The 19,576-nt window shown below is 64.7% G+C and overlaps 1 protein-coding gene and 1 long non-coding RNA gene across 4 annotated transcripts; one reads left to right on the forward strand and one right to left on the reverse strand.

Annotated features, from left to right (window-relative positions):
- Window positions 1-6,851: 6,851 nt before the first annotated feature.
- Window positions 6,852-11,737, reverse strand: LOC119039326 (uncharacterized). Its single transcript, XR_005080584.2, has 3 exons — window positions 9,920-11,737; window positions 8,568-8,698; window positions 6,852-8,408 (listed from the first exon to the last, which is right to left on the reverse strand). It is a non-coding gene; the product is annotated as an uncharacterized LOC119039326 (long non-coding RNA).
- NUDT14 (nudix hydrolase 14) lies at window positions 11,692-18,590 on the forward strand. 3 transcript variants are annotated; one of them, XM_053666144.1, is made up of 6 exons: window positions 11,692-11,873; window positions 14,625-14,749; window positions 15,180-15,244; window positions 15,425-15,662; window positions 18,005-18,161; window positions 18,275-18,363. In XM_053666144.1, the coding sequence occupies exons 1-5, from the start codon at window positions 11,793-11,795 to the stop codon at window positions 18,156-18,158; spliced, it is 663 nt and encodes a 220-aa protein (XP_053522119.1). In that variant the 5' UTR covers window positions 11,692-11,792; the 3' UTR covers window positions 18,159-18,161; window positions 18,275-18,363. The 3 variants fall into 3 exon arrangements, with proteins under 3 accessions (XP_053522119.1, XP_053522117.1, XP_036987924.2); XM_053666142.1 differs by lacking the exon at window positions 18,005-18,161 and having other exon boundaries at window positions 11,694-11,873; window positions 18,275-18,590; XM_037132029.2 differs by lacking the exon at window positions 18,005-18,161 and having other exon boundaries at window positions 11,696-11,873; window positions 14,625-14,668; window positions 18,275-18,590.
- Window positions 18,591-19,576: the final 986 nt, after the last annotated feature.

Genomic DNA, 19,576 nt, shown 5'->3' on the forward strand with positions numbered 1-19,576 from the left:
GCTCCTCAAGTGTGGGAGGCACCGGGCACAGCCAGCAGGTGGCGCTGCAAGATGCCCAGGTGAACCAAGGGGCGTGAGCCTCCCGCAGGGAGAGTATGTGTGGCAGGGGTCAGTGCTGTGAGGTGTCCCCTACATAGGGGGGCAGTTGTTTGGGAGGGAGCCCTCAAACAGCTGATTCCTTTGCCCGTTTAACACCTGCTTCAGGGCAGACACCTGGCTCGGGGTGTGGGGAGCAGGGATCTGCGTGTTCAGAATGATGGGAACCTTTGGGGCCTCAGTTCCCTCTCCAACTTCAGTTCCGTTCTTCCCCAGGGTGTCTCAGGTGCACTGGGCCATGGGTGGGTGTGGGGTGAGGCAGCAGACTGGGTTTCCACTAAGGGTCCCATAAAACTCAGAGACTAGTTCGCAGGAATAGGGGCATCCCTCTGGAGGCCCCAGGGTGGGGGAGGGGTAGGCTGGAGGACTTCCTGGAGGAGGAGGGGTCCACACTGGGTCGCAAAGGAGTTGGTAAGGATGCATTGGGGTACAGAAGAGGCCAGTGGGCTGCTGACCTGGGGCCTGGTGACAGCATTCAATGTAGGAGGTGAGGGCCTCAGTGTGGAGGGGCAGGGTTCCCAGAGGTTGAGGTATCGTTTTCGTGTGGGGGTACAGCCGAGCTGTGGGTGGGGAGCAAGCACACGGCAGAGGTGGAAGAGTGTGCTCAGCTCTGGTGGGCCCTGTCCCTGGCCTCATGCTGCTTACTGCAAGCCCTTGGGGTGGGGAAGCCTCAACCCTGCTGCCTCGTGGTGGGAAAGATGCTGGCAGATGGGGAAGGGAGGGAGGGCAGGGCTGGGGACCCCACCAGGGCCCTTGGGACACAGCAGCCAGCCAGGTGGGGGCTGGTGGGCAGGTGTTGGTCAGGGTGGCCCCACAGCAGACTCTCAGTGAGTGCTGTTGACCTGGAGTTACAGTCAGAAGCTGCTGACCTCCCACTCCCTGCAGCCCAAAAGCAGAGCTTGGTGCTGGGCAGAGGCCTAGTGGGCCGGTGTCTGCCCATGCAGGCCCTTGTGTCCATGGCCATGCCTGGCTGTGCCCAAGGAGGAGGGGTACTGTGAGACATCAAAGTGGGCTATGGAATCCCAGGTGGCCACCGGCAGGAAGAGCAGCTGAAGTGTTGAGGCAGAGTGGAGGGGTGAGTGGCAGGCAGGCCAGGGTGGGCATGTGCCCGTCCGAGGTTTAGACTGTGCCACCTGCTCAGGCCTCAGAAGGGTAACGGTTCCCCAGGTGGTGGGGTGCTCACAGCCCATTGTGGGAGAGGCAGGCAACCAGGTGGGGCTACCTGGCTCCTTGGAGGCGTTTCCCCAGGCGGCGTTTCCTCCGAGTGGTGGTTTGGACAGCCCTGCTGAGGCACCCAACTGACACAGGCCTCAGGTGCCCCAGCGCTCAGCCATGGCCTAGGCCACTGCTTGCTGGCCCACCAGAGAGCCCCAATGCCAGTGACACTGCTCACTGCCACTTGTGTGGCTCCTGTGTCATCAGCACCCTCCACACAGCCCCTGTCACCGCACATCCCACCCCCCGCCTCTGGGATGTGGGCACAGTCACCTCCTATGCCCTCTCCCTACCAGGACTGGCCTCCAGTGGCCATTTCGCCACAGCCACTGCCACCGTCACGGCAGACCAGAATGGGCAGGACAGGTCTGAGAGCAGTGGGGGTCAGCGTGAGGTCCCCATTCTGGTGGGGACCAGAGCCTGGGCACACTGCCCAGCCATGGCTATCCACCTGTGCTCCTGGGTTCTGTCCTGCAGACACTGGCTTCTCCCTGACTCCATCCTGGGTCGGGGTCCTCCTGCTGGGTTTGCCCTCTCTGCCCTCTTCCCTTAAAAAATGCAATGCAGGTGTCACCTCCTCCAAGAAGCCTTCCATGCCCACCAACTCTCCACAGCTGGGTCCAAGCTCTCTCCTGGGTCCTGCAGCCTAGGAGTGTCTGTCCTGACCTTGCCCACCTGCATCATCTCTGTCCTGGGTGGGGAAGGGTTCCCACAAAGCCAGGGGCTTGTCGAGGGCAGGGCCTACTGGTTGGTGGATGCAGGGCCAGAAATACTGGCAGAACTCTTGGCTGGACAGATGGGAACAGGAGGCTGCTGTGGGCCTGAGCTCCTGGGTCCTCCCCAGACCCTCACCCTATCCAGGAAGAGAGCCTGCCTCAGTTCCCCCAGACCTACCGGTCTGGTCCCTCTCAGCGCCCCCTGCCCCTGTGGCTTTCCAACCCAGGGGTGGCAGGATGCTGGGCTCCTTCCAGATGTTGGGGCCCCACCCCCCAACACGCCCACACTTGCCACTGCTCTGATTAGGATGTGTATGTGCCTCACAAAACCTCCAGGTCAGGGGTGCGGAGGACGGTGCTCCTGGGCTTTGAGCCAGCGCAGAGACCGCTGCCCTCTGCTATACGGCTCAAGTGTACGCATCCTCCTTCTGCTCCCTAGACGCCGGCTCTTGGGCCCAGGTGCACTTTTGTGCTGGGGGCCCAGAAGTTGTGGCCCCCAGGGCAGAGTCCCAAGGAAGTAGGGCCCTGAGTAGCTTCCTGGAAGGCTTACCGGGACCATTCCCCCGCCCCCGTAGGCGCTGCCCCCGGCACAGCGAGCCTCCAGCGACCCTCGCAGGAAGCCCTGCGTGGGGACCAGCAGGGCGGCCCTCCGGGGCCACCGTTTTCCTCGAACGAGATGAAGGAGGTGCAGCGAGGTGTCGGCGTGTCCCAGCTGCAGGACTTCCGACGATCTTTGGGGGAGATGGCGGACCACACGCCCTCTCCAACGCGGGCCTCGTCCGCCGTGCGAGAGCCAGGCGGACAGCCGGGGACAGACTCCGGCGCCGCGTGCGCGCCCGTCTGGGCTGAGGGCGGGGCCCGTCTGCTGAGCGAGGTGGGCGGGGCAGGGCGGGGCCGCTCCCGGGAGCAGCTGGATGGGTCCCCGTGAGCCGCCAGCCTCGCGCTCCCGCCCCGGGTCCCCAGCCTGGGGTGCCCGCGGAGGCTGAGCTTCGCGGAGCTGGGTCTTATCAGCGCGGGCAGCTGGCGGCCTATCCGTGCGCGAGCGCCCCGGCCCAATTCAATGGCCATTGTCCGCCGGCCTCTTTGTTCAGGAGGTGGCCACTTCCTGCGGGGCTGGGCTGGGACAGGCGGGCGGAAACGCTCCGAGCCGCGGCCTGGACGCCGAGGCCGCCCGGGCCTGGGGTCAGAGGCGATGACCACCACCCCACCCTGCCCCCACAGGGCGTCCTGGGCTTGGAGCCCGGCAGGGAGTGAAGCTGGGTCAGCCCAGCCCTCTCCTCTCTGGTCGGGGGTCTGTGTGCTGGCTGCAGAGTGGGCAGACGGGCATGACCCCTCCTGTGGTGTCCTTAGTGGAGACTCTGTAGGGGGTGCCTTCTGCCCCTGTCGGGGTCTGACAAGCTCCGAGAGGGTCACAACAGCATGGCGCAGTGCTCAAGCTCCAGGGGGTGGAAACCCAGCTCCCACGTTTCCTTGCCGCAAAAGGAGGCGCCGCTCAGGACTCCAGGCCGGGATGCTGGACTGCAGCATGGGGGGGGGGTGATGGTGTGGGGCCCAGGTGCTCCCCAACCTGGGCCAGGTCTCCTGTCCCACCTATTCTGGGCTGGGCCCTACCTTGCAGTTCTGCCCTCCATAGACAGGTTGTCTCTTTGGGCCTCAGCAAGCCTCCCCCTCCCGCGTCCCCTGTGCTCCTGGGTCAGGTCCGGGCAGATGGATGGGGCCTCAGGCAGGGGGTCGCCCACAGCTGGAGTGAGGGGTGATGGGAGCCAGCCTGCCCTGCAGCTCACCGAGCCTCCTCACCAGGCTGGCTGAGGTAAGACAGCTCTGCACCCCAGCATGGTGGGGACGTTGGCCTGACCCCTGCCTGCCCCTCTTCCTAGTGCCTGAGAACCCCCAGCAGTTCCTGGCCATCAAAGCCCTCCCCTGACTTACTCACCCCAACTCCATCCACCATGGGCGGCCAAGCGGAGGGATTTCACTGGGGAGTTGGTAACAAAGGGCTTGGGAAGGCTGGGGGAGCACCAAGGGCAGAAACGGCATCCCGGAAACTGGGTGCTGCAGGTGGCTGCTGCCCGGGGCCAGAGGAACAAGAGGAGAGTTGTGACCAGAACCCTCAGGCCAGGCTGCTGGCAATTGCCCACCCCCCTCCCCCACCCCAGCTCCTCAGCCGTAGCACAGGGCGGGGGTAGGGGTGCAGGTGAAACAAGGTGTCTCTCAGAGAGCACCCAGAACAGCCCTGGAACTTAGGAGGCTCTTTGGGAAGGTCAGCCAGTGTTTATAAAGGGCCTGAGCACCCCCCAGGGGCAGAGGAGCCAGGCCATCCTGCTGCCTTGGCCTGAGGATCTGGAGGTCAGAAGGTCCAGGAGAGGTGTTTGGAGCTTGAACTTGAGTCCATCTGGGGGCCAGATGGGGACTACGTGTAGCAGACAGAAAACACGTGTGAGACACTGAGGGGGAGCCCCAGGCCCTCCCAGGGCACCTGCGCTGGGAAATGGAGGACCGGCAGGCGGGTGGCGGGAAGGGGGCCTCAGCTCCATGGCTCTGCCCTGGGCTGGGAGCAGCTGGGGCACTGAGGCCTCCGCCCGATGCCACGTGGGTCCAGAGGGCAGTGCGGGCCGCCGTCAGGTGAGCTCTGGCAGCAGGATGTGTGAGGAGAGCATGGCCGGGTGGCCGCGTGGACCAGCCTCACACTGGTGTCAGAGACGCCCCAAGAGAAGGGTCGCGTGTGTTCCCAGGCAGGTAGTTTGGTGCCACGGTCTCCATGCCGTGTGCCCTAAAGGGGATGGGCGGGGGATGAGACCCAGAGCCGCCAGGGAGCGGTGGTCTGGCTACAGTGGGGTTCTGGTGTGGGGGTGGCAGAGATCTCAGGAGCAGGCGGCAGGGTGGTCAGCAGGGGCCTCGTCCAGGAGATACCAAGGTTGAGTGGCTGGAGAGGGGGGCAGTGGGGTAGGGGTGGTGGCCAGCCACTCCTGGGTGATGGAGCCCCCACCCTGGGGCGAGCTAACTGCAGGTATGACGTGGGGAGGCTGGCTGACGGGCTGTGTGCCCCGCAGGGCTCAGGGCTTCTCAGAGTGGGCTTGGGAGGGGTGACGAGCCAGCGGGCAAAGGCAGAGGGGGAAGGTCAGCACCCTCATCCAGCCTCCCTGAGGGAGGGCTCAGTGGCAGCCCAGGGCCCTGCGGCTGCCCCACCCTACCCTCACACCTCTTCCCAGAAGGAAAAGCCCCCAAGGGTGCCCTCAGGACCCTCCTGCTACCAGCAGGGCAAGCCTCAGGCCCCTGAGCTGGTCAGATGTCCCCAGGGCTCTGGGTCTGACTACCTGAGCCATCCGTGACCGCATGCCACCCAGGACCCGCTGGTGGGCACCCTGACTCGACCCCCCGCACAGTGGCCCTCATAGGCAGCATTGCTCAGCCTCCCACACCTAGGGAAGCCTCCGGGCCGCCCCCCCGGCCCCCACCAGTGCATCCACCTCCCCTTGAACCTGCTCCCTCCACGCCATGGGTGTTCAAGCCGTGGCGTGCCTTCCCTGACCTCTTGGGGCCAGAGACCCACTGCCCTGAGAAGCTCTCCTCAGGCCAGTCCTCCGCCCCCTCCCATCCCCCAACCGGAGCTCGAACCTGCAGCCCCTCTTCCAGCCCCGGGGTTGTTGCTGCCCGTCCAGCTCAGGCCCTCTGCAGGTGGTCGAGCTGCTGCGGCTGAGCTGCGGTGGGGGCGGGGGGGGGGCAGGCGCCCAGGGGGCGGCGGGCGGACCTGCGCCTGCTTGGGGCCCCAGCCGGGCAGACTTGGCTGGAGGCTCCTCTTTGTGGGAGGTCTCCGTGCGAGCCGCTCCCCAGGCACAAACGCAGGAAGCCGCCATTCTATGAGACTCTATTTTCTCCCACTGAGGGGAAAGTCTGTCACACGGAGGTCATTGTTCCCTGGCTCCCGCTTTCCGGGCGGACTTGGTCTGCCGTGGGGCTTGTGCGCCCCTGGGGCTCCCAGTTGAGCTGTTTCCCTTCGAGACCCAGGGGCGCCTAGAGGTTGGGAATGTGGGGCCTTGGTCGAGCCACTGCCGCAGGGCTGGGGCAGCCGTGCCCACAAGGCTGTGTGCGGCTCTGGAGCCTGGAGCTTGAGTTTGCTCTGTGCTGGGGGCCGGGGTGGGGGTGGGGTGGTGTCACAGCCGAGGCCCCGTGCACCACTCACAGCTCTGACTGACGCTGGACCTGAGGGTCCAGAGCCCACTCCTCCCTCCCCTCCCCCCCCCAGGAGGGCAACCCCAGCCCACTCTACACCCCTCCCAGACCTGGTCAGGCTGCTCCTGCCAGTGGGCCTGGTGCTTCCGTGATGCCTGGGGGACAGGGGTGGGCCGGGCCCCGTTGGCAGTGGAGTGGCGGCAGCCCAAACCGGTACCATTTTGTCGAAATGCACACGTAAAACAACAGGACATGTGCCGTTGAAAATAAAGGATGGAGAACTTTTCAAGGAGAGCTGGGGTAGTGACTTTAATAAACAAAAACATAGATTTTAAAATAATAGCATCAGCCCTGGCTGGTATGGCTCTGTGGACTGAGTGCCAGCCAGTGACCCAAAGAGTCGTGGGTTCAATTCCCAGTCAGGGCACATGCCTGAGCTGCAGGCCAGTCCCCAGTAGGGGGCATGTGAGAGGCAACCACACATCGATGTTTCTCTCCCTCTCTAAAAAGAAAATAAAATCTTTTTTAAAATAAAAAATAATAGTATCACAAAGGATAAAGAGGGACACTGATACTTTTGACATGAGCAGCAGATAAAATAAATAAATAAATATATATATATATCTAAAACACGGCCTCAGAAGACACCATGCAGCCGCGGACAGCCGGCCTGACCAGCTGCAACACCCCCGCCCCTCTCAGCACCAGCTCCAACCTTCCTGAGCAGACACAGGCAGTTGGATGGTGCGATACACAGAGAGATGCACACGCTTTTCTAGTCCAAAAGGGACATTCTCCACATCAACATGAAGAAGTCTCATACTGGCTTGAGGTGTGAAGCAGCCAGAATGGCTGGTAAGCAGACATCGAAGCAATGCCTACAAAACACTGCAGGAAAGTGGTTTCCAGCCCCGCCAGCACTCACACGGGAGGGCGGACAGGCAGGTGTCCCAATGTGTCTTCCCTGCTCTGTCTCCGGAACCTCCTGTGGGAGGAGCTCCACTGAAATAAGACGCCTGGCGTGGGGACCCCAGTGTCTAGTGCAGGAGCCGGGGTGTCTGTGCCTGTCGGCCACCCAGGGTAGACAGTGTGACACCAGAGATGGCACCTCTGGGGCAGCTGAGGATGTGGCTTCCCCGGGAGCGTCTGCTTTGGCCCGCCCCGGACCCAGAGGACTGAGAGGGCCCCGGGGGTTAGAAGCAGAAAGGCAGAGCCCTGCCAGACGTCCAGGAGGTGGGGGTGCTTGGATGTCACCCCTACAGCGTCTGTGTCCCTGCCTGCTGATGGCCCCAGAGTGGCTCCTGGAGACTCTTAGGGAGGCAGAGGGCGGACTGGACCTGGGCTTTCGGCCCCTTTTCTCCCGGGGCCTTCGGTGGAGCAGTTTGTCGAAACAAAAGGGAACAGAGGTCGGGGGTGCATGTGGGATGGTCCAGGGGGTTGTTCTCAGCGTCTGGAGGAAGTGACTCCAGTGGGGCCAGCCCCGCCCCCACCCCCGAGCTTCCGGGGTACCAGAGATGGGCTCCTGTGCGTCTGTCTGCCCGCTTTTCCTCAGACTGCACCTTGCAGGAACACACCTTGTGCCTTCTGCACGGAGGACACCCCTCACGTCTGATCATCTGAGTCAGTGGGGCTCCTTCACCGGGGCCACAGGGCCCGACGGGAGGCGGGTGGCATCACCGTAGCAGCCAAACAGCGCAGGGCGCAGGGCCCCTGGGGAGCTGGTCGGTCGTGCACTCGGTGGCATCAGGAAAGGGGAGGGGCGCCTTTCTGCAAACTGAGGGAAACTCTGGCCCAGAAGCCCCCGCTTGTGGAAACCGATGACCGTTCACGCACCAGGGTCTGGGCCCGGCACGGGGGTGCACAGCATGCCCCGAGCACGCACCCTGGAGGTGACCGCCCCAACCTGGGCCGGGCCTGGGAGGAGGAGGTCAGGTGGGTGCAGAGTAGATGTGGCCCTGCAGGGTTCAGCCTCCCGGCACACACGTGTGCACACTCACACACACACCCGTGTCCCTCTCTCCTGTTTGCACCTCAGACCTCAGGCGCACTGGGACCGTGCGTGTGGGCACGCTGCAGCAGGCTCAGAAGCACGTTCTTCCCACGTCCCCTTCCGCGAGGCCTGTTTCGAACCACTGCCTTTTCAGCTCCTTCCCGCTGTGGCGGCTCATTCCACACCACCTGGTATTTGGTGGGACGCTGTTCTGGGGGTGCCTGAGGGCGTGTGGATGAGGTTAGCGTGTGGAAGAGCTGCAGCCTCCTCCTCCTTCGGTGGGGCCGACAGAGTGAAGGTGGAAGGAGGGGTCCGCTAGGGCCTGATGGTCCAGCAGGATGTGGGTCCCCCGCCTGGGTTCTGTGCGGCCCCCAGCTCACCGAGCAGACGTGGGGCCTCCAGCCCCCGCGCTGAGTGGGTCGAGGCAGGAATCAGCACAGGGCGCTGAGGCAGAAGAGGAAGTCTGAAGGCTGACCCCTGGCCCCCTGCAGGTCTGGGGTCCTTGGGAGACCTGAGCACGGAGCAGGAGGCAGGGTCAGTGGACACTGTCTGTGCAGCTCAGGCCGGACGTAGCAAAGGGCCCTGATGCTGATGCTGTCCTTCATCTTGGGTCTGTCATGTCAGAAACTCCCTGACCGGTCTCCTCATCTGTCACCCCATCTGGGGGAGGGCTGAGCCCTGGAGGAAGCCAATGCCCACTTGTCCACCTGCCCAGGCCACTGAGAACTGTCTCCAGCCTGCGGCTACCAGGAAGCCCCGTTCACCTGGCTACCTGGGCTCCCAGCCCCCCGCCCCGGACCCTGTGAGGCCACCCTCCCTCCCCTCTCATCCTCACCTCTGACACAGAAAAGGAAGGTGGCAGCTGGCAGGAGCATCTGGGTGTCTTGCCCGCTCCTGCCCCCTGCAGCGGGGGTTTCCTTCCAGTGTCCCAAGGGCCCTAACCCCCCCAAGGCTCCTACTGGCATGGACCGGACGGTTCTGACATGGGCCCGGCCAGCATCCACACCCTGACCCCGGAACCTTCGGCAAAGAGGTGATTAAGTAGAGGACCCTGCGCTGGGGGTGGTGTAGGGGCCGTGCCAGATTGCTCAGCCACCAAGCAGGTCTCCAGAGCCCCTCAGCAACAGACCCAGTGGTGGTTTCTCAGAGGCTCTGTGGTCCCCTCTGGGTCCTGGCCGTGGTTCTGAGCTGCCAGGACACACGAGACGCTGCAGGAAAACAGCCAGACTCATGCCCGTGCAGAAACCCGCTCCCGCTGTTATCTTGTCCACAGGCTGCAGTGGCCTGGACTGGCCCCAGGGCACGTGGGGCGTAGCTGGATGGCCACAGTAAACCCTGAACAGTCTCACTGGCACTTTTTCTTTTAAAGTTGAACTGAAATTCACATAACCATTCACTAACCATTCACTAACCATTTCACTGTGCACAGTGGCATTTAATGCATGCATAATGGTGTGTTTCAGAACATTCTCACACCTCAAAAGGAAACCCTGTCCTCCTCAGCAGCCCCTCTCCCACCCCCACCCAGATGCCAGCAACCGTTAATCTGCCTCCCACGCGTAGGACTTTACCTGTCGGGGAGGCTTCACACTGATGGATCCTAACACTTGTGACCCCTGGGGTCTGCTGCTTCCCCACAGCCAGTATCCGGGCCCCCACCAGGGCAGGCATCAGCACTGTTGCCTTGCACAGTGACGGATACTTGGCCCCATGGCCAGACCAGCTTGCTTACCGTCACCTGTTGAGGGCCATGAGGGTTCAAGCTGCTGTGGACGGGGCTGTTGGCACAAGTGTCTGTCTGGAGCACCCTCCCACTCCTGGGGCGATACTGGGAGCCGGGCTGTCAGTGGAGGGAACGGAATGCTGCAGGCACATGCCCGCACTACCAGCGCCCCCACTTGCATTGTCACAAAATGTCACTTCCCTGAACCGGAGGAAAGCTGCACTCTGTGCAGACAGACACCTATTCTCACCACCGCTGCACACGCTCTGTGGTCAGTTCCCACCTGCACACGGCCGCAGGCGGGAGCACCCCGGGGCCCTGGGTGCTTGGAGGAAGAGGCCCAGCTGGCCTGACTGTTGGGCTGGGGGGACAGCTTCTGGGACCAACTGTCTGGTAGTGGTCTCTCCAGCCTCCAGGGCACCAGGGCAGGGTTGGGAAGCACAATCCCCTCCAGAGTGGGCTGATTGCCAGCCAGTCTCTGATGATAATCCCTATGAACCAGGCCTCCCAGTGCCCCCAGGCCTGTGAAGTCCTCTCCCTTGGGATCTGGGGTGGCCTGGGACTTTCTCTGTGACACCCACTACCCAGGGGGAATGACAGTGCTTGACTTCCAAGGCTCGGTCAGAAGCCTGGCCACGTGGCTGTGTGCTGGGGGAGTTGGCCACCACAGAACAGCTGCTGAGACCACAAGGCGGGGGGGAGGCCCAAGCCAGCCCCACTGGAGAGGCCACACAGTAACGCAGCTGGCCAGCCCCACTGCCCCAGCCACAGAACTGAGGCACCGGGCCTGGGCAAAGAAGCGGCACGGGACAGGCCTTCCCCAGAGCCCACAGATCACAGCAGCCCAGCCCTGCCAGGGCCAACACCCCCAGATGGGAGGGGGCAGTAAGTGGTGCTCCAGGCCATGGACTTCTGGGATGCTTTTGCACAGGGCAACAGGTAACACTGGAGCAAACTTCAAGGCCACATGGCCCGCCCCACGTGGGCTGTCCCTCCTGGGGCCATAGTTCAGAGAGCAGGTGACAGGCTTGTTCCCTGCCCCACCACCTGTACTTGCCCCTCGCGAGGCAGTGGCCACATGTGGAGTAGATCCGTGGGATCCACACCCAGGAAGGATGGGGCCCTTCCACAGACAGGGCCCCACCTATGGAGAGGGGCTTCTGGGGGAAGGAACTACGCTGACTCCTGAGGGAGGAGGCACAGCCCCAGAAACAGCAAGACTGCAGCTGCTCAGATGCGGGGCAGGCGGACGGCCAGCCCAGGCCAGCGCCCCCACCCCAGGGACCCAGAGGGGAGGACCTGGCCATTCCTGCCTCACTCATGCTGCTCTGGCCTGGTCCTCGAGGCCCCCAATGGATGTCCACATCCTGTGCTTCACCCAGTCCGCGCAGCGACCTGTGTGCAAAGCCCCGGTGACCTCCCTTCCCACAGTCGCGGGCTCGGTTGGGCAGCCATGAACACCGTCTTCTCTCTTCAGGGCCTCGTCTCGTTCCCTGGGTAAGCCTCCGGCCCTGGGAGACCCCGCCAGGGAGCCACAGTCGACCCCGTGGCGGACGCAACCACTTGGTTCGTCCCCGGCAGAACCGCACCACAAAGCCCTCCCTCTCAACCAATAGGTCCCCAATCCAACCACCGGCGATCGGTCCCCGGACCCGTCCTCTCCTGCCCCTCTAGGACCCGCACTCCGCGAGCCCCCACGCCAAAGGTCACACGTAACCTCCCTCCACCGCGCGCGCGAAGCTGCCGGGAGGCTCTACCTGCGCGCGCCCGGCCCCGCCCCGCGCTCACTACGCATGCTCAGAACGGCGTCACGTGCCCTCCCACCTCCGCCGGCAAGGTCTCGGCTGCGTCCGCAGCGGCCAGAACTACGCCGCGCGCCGCTATGGAGCGCATCGAGGGGGCGGCCGTGGGCCGCTGCACCGCCTCGCCCTACCTGCAGCCTTTCACGCTGCACTACCGCCAGGTGAGCCCTCCCCTCCGCGGCTTCCGCCCTCAGCCCCTGCGGCTCGGAGCCCCACCCACAGCGTGGAGCCCCGCCCTCAGCGCCGAGCCCCGCCCCCTGGCTCCTTGGGAGGGTGGGGGTTCGCGGACTGCGTGAGTTCGGGCATGATAGTCAGGAGCCCCGCAGGGACACCTCGGGACTCCTTGTCCCTCCAATGAGGCTTTGCTGGGCATCGGCCCTTTTTGCAGTGGTGCTTACTGGGCTCCTCCTGGGCTCCAGGATCAAGGAAAGCTTCCTGGGGGCCATTCTAGGGACAGGAGCCCGCCCGGCAGGGAGGAGGCGGGAGCGGGAGCGGAGAGCACTAGAGAACCCCTCTGCGGGGGTCTCCACCTGTCTGTCCGGGGGCTCAGGGCGGGGCTGCCTCCCTCCGCTGGGTACCTAGGAGGTTCACAAGAGACGTTTGTGGGCTGAATGTGTGGCTGTTGGCTCCCTCTCTCGTTATCCAGCCGTTGACCTCCTGCACATTTCTCCACGCCTGCTCTGTCCTGTTCGGGTCCCCACCCTTCACTTGCCAGCTCCCCCTGCTCCGGCGCCTCCTGTTCCTCAGGCGCACGGGCAGTCTGTGTTTGGTGCCTCTGTACCCGCAGCGTCCTGCCCTCCCATCCTCTCCTTGCCCCTTCCTCTAATCAACCCTGTGAAGCCCCCTGGGGTCCAGTCTGAGAGAGGCCTATGCGCCCCCCCTTTCCCCGTTGCTGGGGCCCTGTGGGCTGCGGGAAAGACCTATGTTGGCAGCACTGGCTTGGAAGGAGCAGGTCACCACCCTCCCCGATGACAGTTACCTGGGGCAGGGTGCCTGACTGGCTTCACGGCCTCCAAGGGGTTGGGGCTCCAGGTAGCACAGGGTGGCCCTGGTCCACACGTGCTGGGCCGTGGACACACGTCTCTCCCATGCCCTGTGAAGGGCGCCTGCGGGGATGGTCCCACTGATGGGTGCTGGTGACCAGAGCTGAGCCCTGACACAGCAGGCTGTGGTGGGTGCAAAGTGGGGGCCCCAGGACTGGGCTGGGTAGTGCCACCCAAGGCACCTATAACCTTTGGTCATTAGCTGCCCTGTCCAGGGAAGGTCTGGTGGACAAGCAGATGGACTAGAGTCAGGGCACCCTTGTAGCTTTCAGGGGCAGGGGACTGTGTCCACTCCAGTCCTGTCCCTCCCTCCCAGGCCTCCCAGAAGATGAGCCAGGCCTGGGGCCCACCAGCCAGCCAGGGTCCTGCGGGAGGGGCTCACTGGGCCTCAGCAGGCCTCTCCCCATCCCTGCACCCTGCCTTGGCTGGACTGGAGGGTCTGACATTTTGATCCTGAGCTGAAGGGTTTCCGAGACCTGCACAGGTGACATGCACCCTGAAGGAGGCAGTGGGCACTTGGAGACCGTCCTGGGTGGGTGGTTGGCCCCTGGGCAGCCAAATTGCAAGAAGGCCTGGGCTTGCTTCAGGGGGCAGTGCCTGAGAGTGCATCCGGCACTGAGCCTGCCCACCGCAGGATATCAGCCCCCCCCCCCGCGCCCCCCACCCCGCCCCCGCACCGTGGGGATCGTGGCTGCCAGCACCCTTGCAGGACACCTCTGCCTCCGGGCCAAGCGCAGGCCAGGCTTCCCAGCCCAGCCGAGGCCAGGATGTGGGCCTCTACCTGTGAGGCTGTCCTGCCTGGAGTGCCCTCACCTCCCTTGGGCAGGGCCCGGTGCAGTGTCACCTACGGGAGTTCCCACAGAGGCTGCCCCTCAACATCCTTTCTCTTCTGTAGCCCTGGCCACCTTTCTGTGTCTCCAGTGCTCAGGTCCCTGGCGTTTCCTGGCCTGGACAGACCCAGGTTGGGTCCACAGTTCACCAGGGCCTCTGACTGACCAGTGACTGAGGGGCTGGCGATGGGCAGCCACAGGGAGGGTCCCAAGGCCCTGGGGTCCAGCCCTGTTCACAGAAACCTTTAGGGAAGGAGGAAGGGCTGGGTGGAAGAGCCCGTGTCACCCAGGGGTGTCCAGCCAGCAGGGTCCTGGGCACCTCCTACTTGCTGCCTGCTGCACCCCATTAGTGTCCTTTCTCAACCTCCAGCGGGCTTGGCCAGGCTGTGCCCCACACTGCCTCCTGCACACACCAAGTGCTGCCCAGAGCCCATCAGGGCAGGGCGTCCCGGGCCTGGGAGCAGGGTGGCGGGAGAAGGGATGGAGCGGCAGGACTCAGGATGCTTGGGAGATGGTGCAGGAGGGGCCGGCCCACCGTCCAGTCACCGTCATGGGGTCCCCACACCCTGCTCGGTGCCACCCCACCCCCGCTGCTCTCGGGGCTGGTGCCCGCTCAGGCTGCCAGCTGGCGCTCCTGCCTCCCACCTCCCTTTGCCCAGTTGCCCGGGGGTCTTCAGCAGGGGGAATCCTGTCTCCTCTGCTCCGCTTGGGGCTTCCCTCCCTGTCCCTACCCACACTTGGTGATGGCATACGTCTCTCTGCAGCATCTTGGGCTTCATCTGTGCTGGGTGTGCTCATACTGTACCTGGGATGCCTTTCCTTCCGGTGCCACTTCTTTATCTCACCCCACAGACTGTCAGACTGTCCTTGGCCTCCCTGCCCCTCCACAGGGGCTCACGGCTCCCATGGGCCCAGGCTGGGAGTGGGCCTCCCTGGTTGGAGCTGGCATCTGGGCCTGTGGGCCTCCCCGGCTGCCCAGAGCACCTCCACCCAAGCTGGCAGCCCTTCGCCCACCCTGACCGCTGCCTGCCTCTTTCAGAATGGTGCCCAGAAGTCATGGGACTTCATGAAGACACACGACAGGTTAGCATCCAGTCCGGGCCCCTCCGATGGCCACGGGGACCCTGGGAACGAGGGCCATGGAGCCCCACCCTGCCTCTGCCTGTGTGTATCCCCCACGAACATCCCCACTGTCTCTTCCCCTTCACTTAGGGTCCCCCCAAGGCTGGGGGCTGAGCTGGGTCCTAGGTTGGACCTTAGAAAGGCCGTCTGGGTGCCCTAGCCCCTGAGCACTGGGGTGTGGGCTAGACAGTGGCATGGCTCCAGGAGTGTGGCCAGCAGGCAACTGGCCAATGGGGACCACATGTGACGTCAGTCACCTGGTCCCCAGCCTCCCAACACGTCTTCCCCATCCTGCTGCCCCATCCTGCCAGCTGGGATCAAGACTGGCCGTGACCCTGGCAAGCTCTGGCCCTGCCTGGGCCTCACTCTCCCCATCCGAGCAAGGCTGCTTAGGCAGAGGAGGTGGGCTGGGTGGGCCAGGGGAGCTGAGGTGGGCACTGCTCCTGTGCTGAGCCCCGCCCATCCCGCCCAGTGTGACCGTCCTTCTCTTCAACTCTTCTCGGAGGAGCCTGGTGCTGGTGAAGCAGTTCCGGCCAGGTGAGGCCCCGTGGCGGGCGGGGGGTGCTCAGCGTGCTGTTTCCAGGCCCCTGTGGTCCTACGGTCAGAATGCAGATGTAGGGGGAGCTCCAGGGGAAACTGAGGCCTGGTGAGGGGTCTGATGCACAGGGAGGTGGCTGCCATGTGGCTCTGACCGTGGTCTGCCCTCCCCCCAACCAGCCGTGTATGCGGGCGAGGTGGAACGCCGCTTCCCAGGGTCCCTGGTGGCCGTGGACCAGGACGGGCCCCGGGTGCTGCCGGCGGCGCTGCCCGGCTCAGCGGGGGTGACGTTCGAGCTGTGTGCCGGCCTCGTGGACCAGCCCGGGCTGTCGCTAGAGGAGGTAGCCTGCAAGGAAGCCTGGGAAGAGTGTGGCTACCGCCTGGCCCCGGCCGACTTGCGCCGAGTGGCCACCTACAAGTAAGTGAGGCTGGACCTGTGCGGCCAGGGAGGGGCACCTGCTGCCCAAGGAGTGGGACTGGCTGCCTCCAGGCCCCAGGGAGTTTTCACTGGGGAGCCCCCTTGTTTTTATTGGGGGCTTGGGGACAGTTGGATGGAACGTGCCCAGATGGAAATCCAGGCTGGAGTCGGGGCTCTGGGAGCTGGTTCGGGGGCCTGCCTCGCTCTGAGGCCCCCGCCCCTCAGCCCCCGTTCTGGTGGCAGCTGCCACTGACAGATGCCTCCACTTCCTGCAGGATTAAGCCCTGGGTGAGGGGGGTGGGGGTGGGTCACAGGTCTTCCCTGAAAGTGGCTCAGGGAGGAGGGAAAGGCTTCGTCCAGGCCCAGGGGGGCCCCAGCACCCTGGCGAAGCTGGGGTGTGTGGCCTGGACCCTGGATTTCAGGGCCCAGCCCACCAAAGCCCAGGTGCCCCGCACCACACACTGCCCAGGAAGCCCACTGCTGGTCCCTCGTTCCAGGACAGGATGTTGGAATGACGCCCACCCCCCACCCTGGGGACACCGCAGTGGGTCCTGACCCCTGCAGGAGGAGGCCTCTCTGAGTCCTACGTGGGCCCTTCCCCGGGGGCGGGGCCTGTACCCCTAGGAGGGGGGCTCCGCCTCCTCTCGGCCCAGCGCGGGGGCCATTCAGTGTTGGGCCAGGGCCTCCCTGCTCCAGCAGCCCCCAAGGCCTCATCGGGGTGTCCCCCCGCCTACAGTTGTGGGGGGTCAGAGTTGGTCTGCAGTCCCAGGAAGGGGGTGAGGCACAGGATCCTCCATGTCAAACGTGCCAAAGGGTTGGATGTTTGGGGGTGAGTGGCTTCAGCATTCTGCAGGTGTTCTCCACTGGCCAGTAAGTGGCTACTTGTTCTCTCAGCCTGCTGGGGATGGGGAGACTCTAAGGGACCCGCCATGGGGTAGAAGTTGGGCTGGGGTAGTGGGCAAGGAGAAGGCAGGTGGGAGGTCCCAGGAGGGGTTGCCCCCTAGGAGGTGAGCCTGCTGGGGTCCTGGCAGAGGCTCTGGACAGGTGGGTCAGAGCCGGGCTGCAGTGGCTCCCCAAGCAGGGCCTCTGGGCTATGGCCCAATCTGAGGGTGCTGGGGAGCCAAGGAAGGTTGTGGACAGTAAGCACCTGTTCAGACGTGTGTCGGAGGGGGACACACATCTGTGGGGAGGCAGGGCTGGGGCACTGGTCATGGCGGCTGTCCCTGTGGGGCTCGTGAGAGCTGGACACACGGCAGGGCTCACACTGCCTCCATCACCCCAGAGCAAGCCAGGTCCCCCCACTGCCAGGCCCAGGGGACCCAGCCTGAGGGCTGAGATCAACCAGCGGCCGAAGCAGCCGAGTGAGGAGGCAGAGGTGGTGCCCAGCCGGCTGGCGTGTTTGAAGGCCGTGCCCGCCTTCTTCACAGGCCCCGGGAAACTGGGACTGGAAACACCTTAGGTGGCTTCCATCAAAGGGCAGCCTGTGCCGCTGGCGGAAGGGCCACCAGGAAGGGTCTGAGGGAGATGAGGGTGTGGAGGGCAGAGGAAGCAGCTGGGCGAGGTCAGTGTGCGAGGGCCCTCCTGGGACCCGGGAGTGACAGCCCCTCCGTTGCGCTCCCTGCCCTGTGCTTCGGGCCCATCTCCAAGGGCAGCCGGAGCAAACTGGGCTGACCCGGAGCTTCCCTCCTTCCCTGGACATCTCCCAGATGCCCCGGTTCCCTCCTCCCCTGCACACCACACGTGGGCCTTCCTCTCCTGTCCTGGAAGCCAGACTGGCCTGGTGACCACCCTGTCCTCACGGCCAGCAGTCTGCACGCTCCCCACTGTTGCCCCCCACCAGCCAGTCTGGGCCACTGTCCTCTGCTTGGGTGCTTGTCCCCTTCTGTGGCCATCATCCACTGAGAAGGGAGCTCACGCCCCCCTGCAGCCAGGGACCCGTGGGCTTGGTCTGCGGGACCTTGCTGTCATCCCGCCCCAACACCACCATGAGCCCAGCCCTTTGACTGGGCTCCCTTGGCACCTGCGTCCCCCAGCCTGGTGCCCTGCAGGTGACAGTGTTGGGTGGTCTCCCAGGCCCAGGCCCTGCTTGCAGCCAGCCTGGATCCCTGGGTGTGGGTGGGAGTCCAGCACACACCTCAGCAGCCAGGGGTTGGGGGCAGGGGGATACACCCAAGTGGGGAAGAAGGGCACTGCACGAGCGCGGGCAGGAGGGGCTGCGCTGCAGATGGCCCCAGAGGCTGACCAGCTTCAGCCGCTGCAGCCTCCAGGTGGCCTGGGCTGGCAGTCTGGGTCCCTCCTTCAGGGTCTCAGCTGCTGGGTCTACTGTTTACCCTGGGGCTCAGTGCCCTTCCCAGCTCCCAGGGCTGCGGCTGCGGCTGTAGCTGCGGCTGTGTTCTGGCTGACTGTCAGCCGGGACCATGGTCAGCTCCTCAAGGCTGTGCACTGCCTGCCGTGTGGCCCTTCACAGCGAGCAGCTTGCTGCATCTTCAAAGCTAACAGGTACAGGGGCGGAGGCCCCTGAAACCCCACCCAGAAGAGGGCTGGAAGGTGCAGAGTGGAGAGGGCCAGCGGGCCCCGCACAGCAGCTCAGTGGACACTGTCTCAACCCATAGGTCTGGCGTGGGACTGACTGGCTCCAGCCAGACCATGTTCTATGCAGAGGTGACAGACACCCAGCGGGGTGGTCCTGGCGGGGGCCTGGCCGAGGAGGGTGAGCTCATCGAGGTTGTGCATCTGCCCCTGGCTGGCGCCCAGGCCTTCTCGGACAACCCAGATGTCCCCAAGACCCTTGGCGTCATCTTTGGTATCTCTTGGTTCTTCAGCTGTGTGGCCCCTGGCCTGGATCCCCAGTGACATTCCAGAGGGCTAGACAGAGGTTGGTCCCAGCCACCCGCCCTTGCAGACTCAATAAAGGCTTGTACAGCTCCAGCCCGTGTCCACTGGCTCCCAGGGGCGGGTGGGGCAGGCAGGGGTGGCTCTCCAGAGGGCCCCTCGGCTCCACACAGCACCAGCCTCCGCTGTGGCCGAGCCCCAGGGCAGGACCGCAGGGGGTGAGCCAAGCGCTCAGGGAGGGTGGCTCAGTGGGCCAGGGCGTGGAGTGAACTAGGGCCAGCCTGTGTCGGGAGGAGGGGGACAGGACTGTGGACTGTCAGCAGGCTTCTTGCTCTGGGGAGAGTGAGGTGCCCACCTTGGTGGGCAGGCGTCACCGGAGTCCATGCCCCACAGGCCACAGGAGCCTGCGATCCGGTGTACTTCCACCTGCCTGCCTGTGTGCGTGGCCCTGAAGCCGCCTCCCTGCACAGGCCTGGCTGGGGGCGGGGGCCGCCTGCCGCCCTCCGGACACCTCAGACCCTTGGGGTCATAGGAGGGCTGGCACCCACTCAGCCAGGTAGGTTCAGCCCATCCGAGGTGGGCCGGAGCCAACTATGGAGCGTGCTGGTCACCGTGGTCGTGGGTGTCAGCTGGGGGTGGGGGCCTGGCTTGACCGTTTTGGAGGGTGGTGACCTGGCCTGTCTTGCAGAGCCCCCCAAACCCTCTCTGGTCAGCCCCTCATGTGCTGCTCTGGGAGGCAGGTTGAGGCAGCCTGGGTCATGGACCCCGGCCCTGGGAGCGTGCATGGTATCCAGGATGGTGGGGACTGGCTCATTGTCCAGGGCCTCAGTGTCCCTGGGGCTGGGCCCTGGGCTGTGGCTATGGAAGGCACAGGGCCAGGACAGACTGCCTCTGGCACCTGCTGGGTGGGGTACTTCATGAGGGCCAAGGACCACCTGCCCGGGTGTCCTTCCCCTGCCCTTCAGGCTGACCCCAGGCAGGCAGGCAGGCAGATGCTTTTGTGAGCACGCGTGGAAGGGCACCCAGGTCCCTTGCTTCCCCGGGCCCGGGCAGTGCCAGTGGCTGAGCCCAGCCAGAGGGGC

Source organism: Artibeus jamaicensis, unplaced genomic scaffold (genome assembly GCF_021234435.1).
Source record: "Artibeus jamaicensis isolate MK-2021 breed Jamaican fruit bat unplaced genomic scaffold, CSHL_Jam_final contig_444, whole genome shotgun sequence".
In the NCBI taxonomy this organism is placed as follows: domain Eukaryota; kingdom Metazoa; phylum Chordata; class Mammalia; order Chiroptera; family Phyllostomidae; genus Artibeus; species Artibeus jamaicensis.

Excerpts from the sequence above, each read along its gene's own strand:
- NUDT14 (XM_053666142.1), top strand. The coding sequence starts at position 11,793 with ATGGAGCGCATCGAGGGGGCGGCCGTGGGCCGCTGCACCGCCTCGCCC. Across the intron at positions 14,750-15,179 it reads GCCCCACCCTGCCTCTGCCT|TGTGACCGTCCTTCTCTTCA; the intron begins GTGTGTATCCCC and ends CATCCCGCCCAG. Across the intron at positions 15,663-18,274 it reads CGCCGAGTGGCCACCTACAA|GTCTGGCGTGGGACTGACTG; the intron begins GTAAGTGAGGCT and ends CTCAACCCATAG.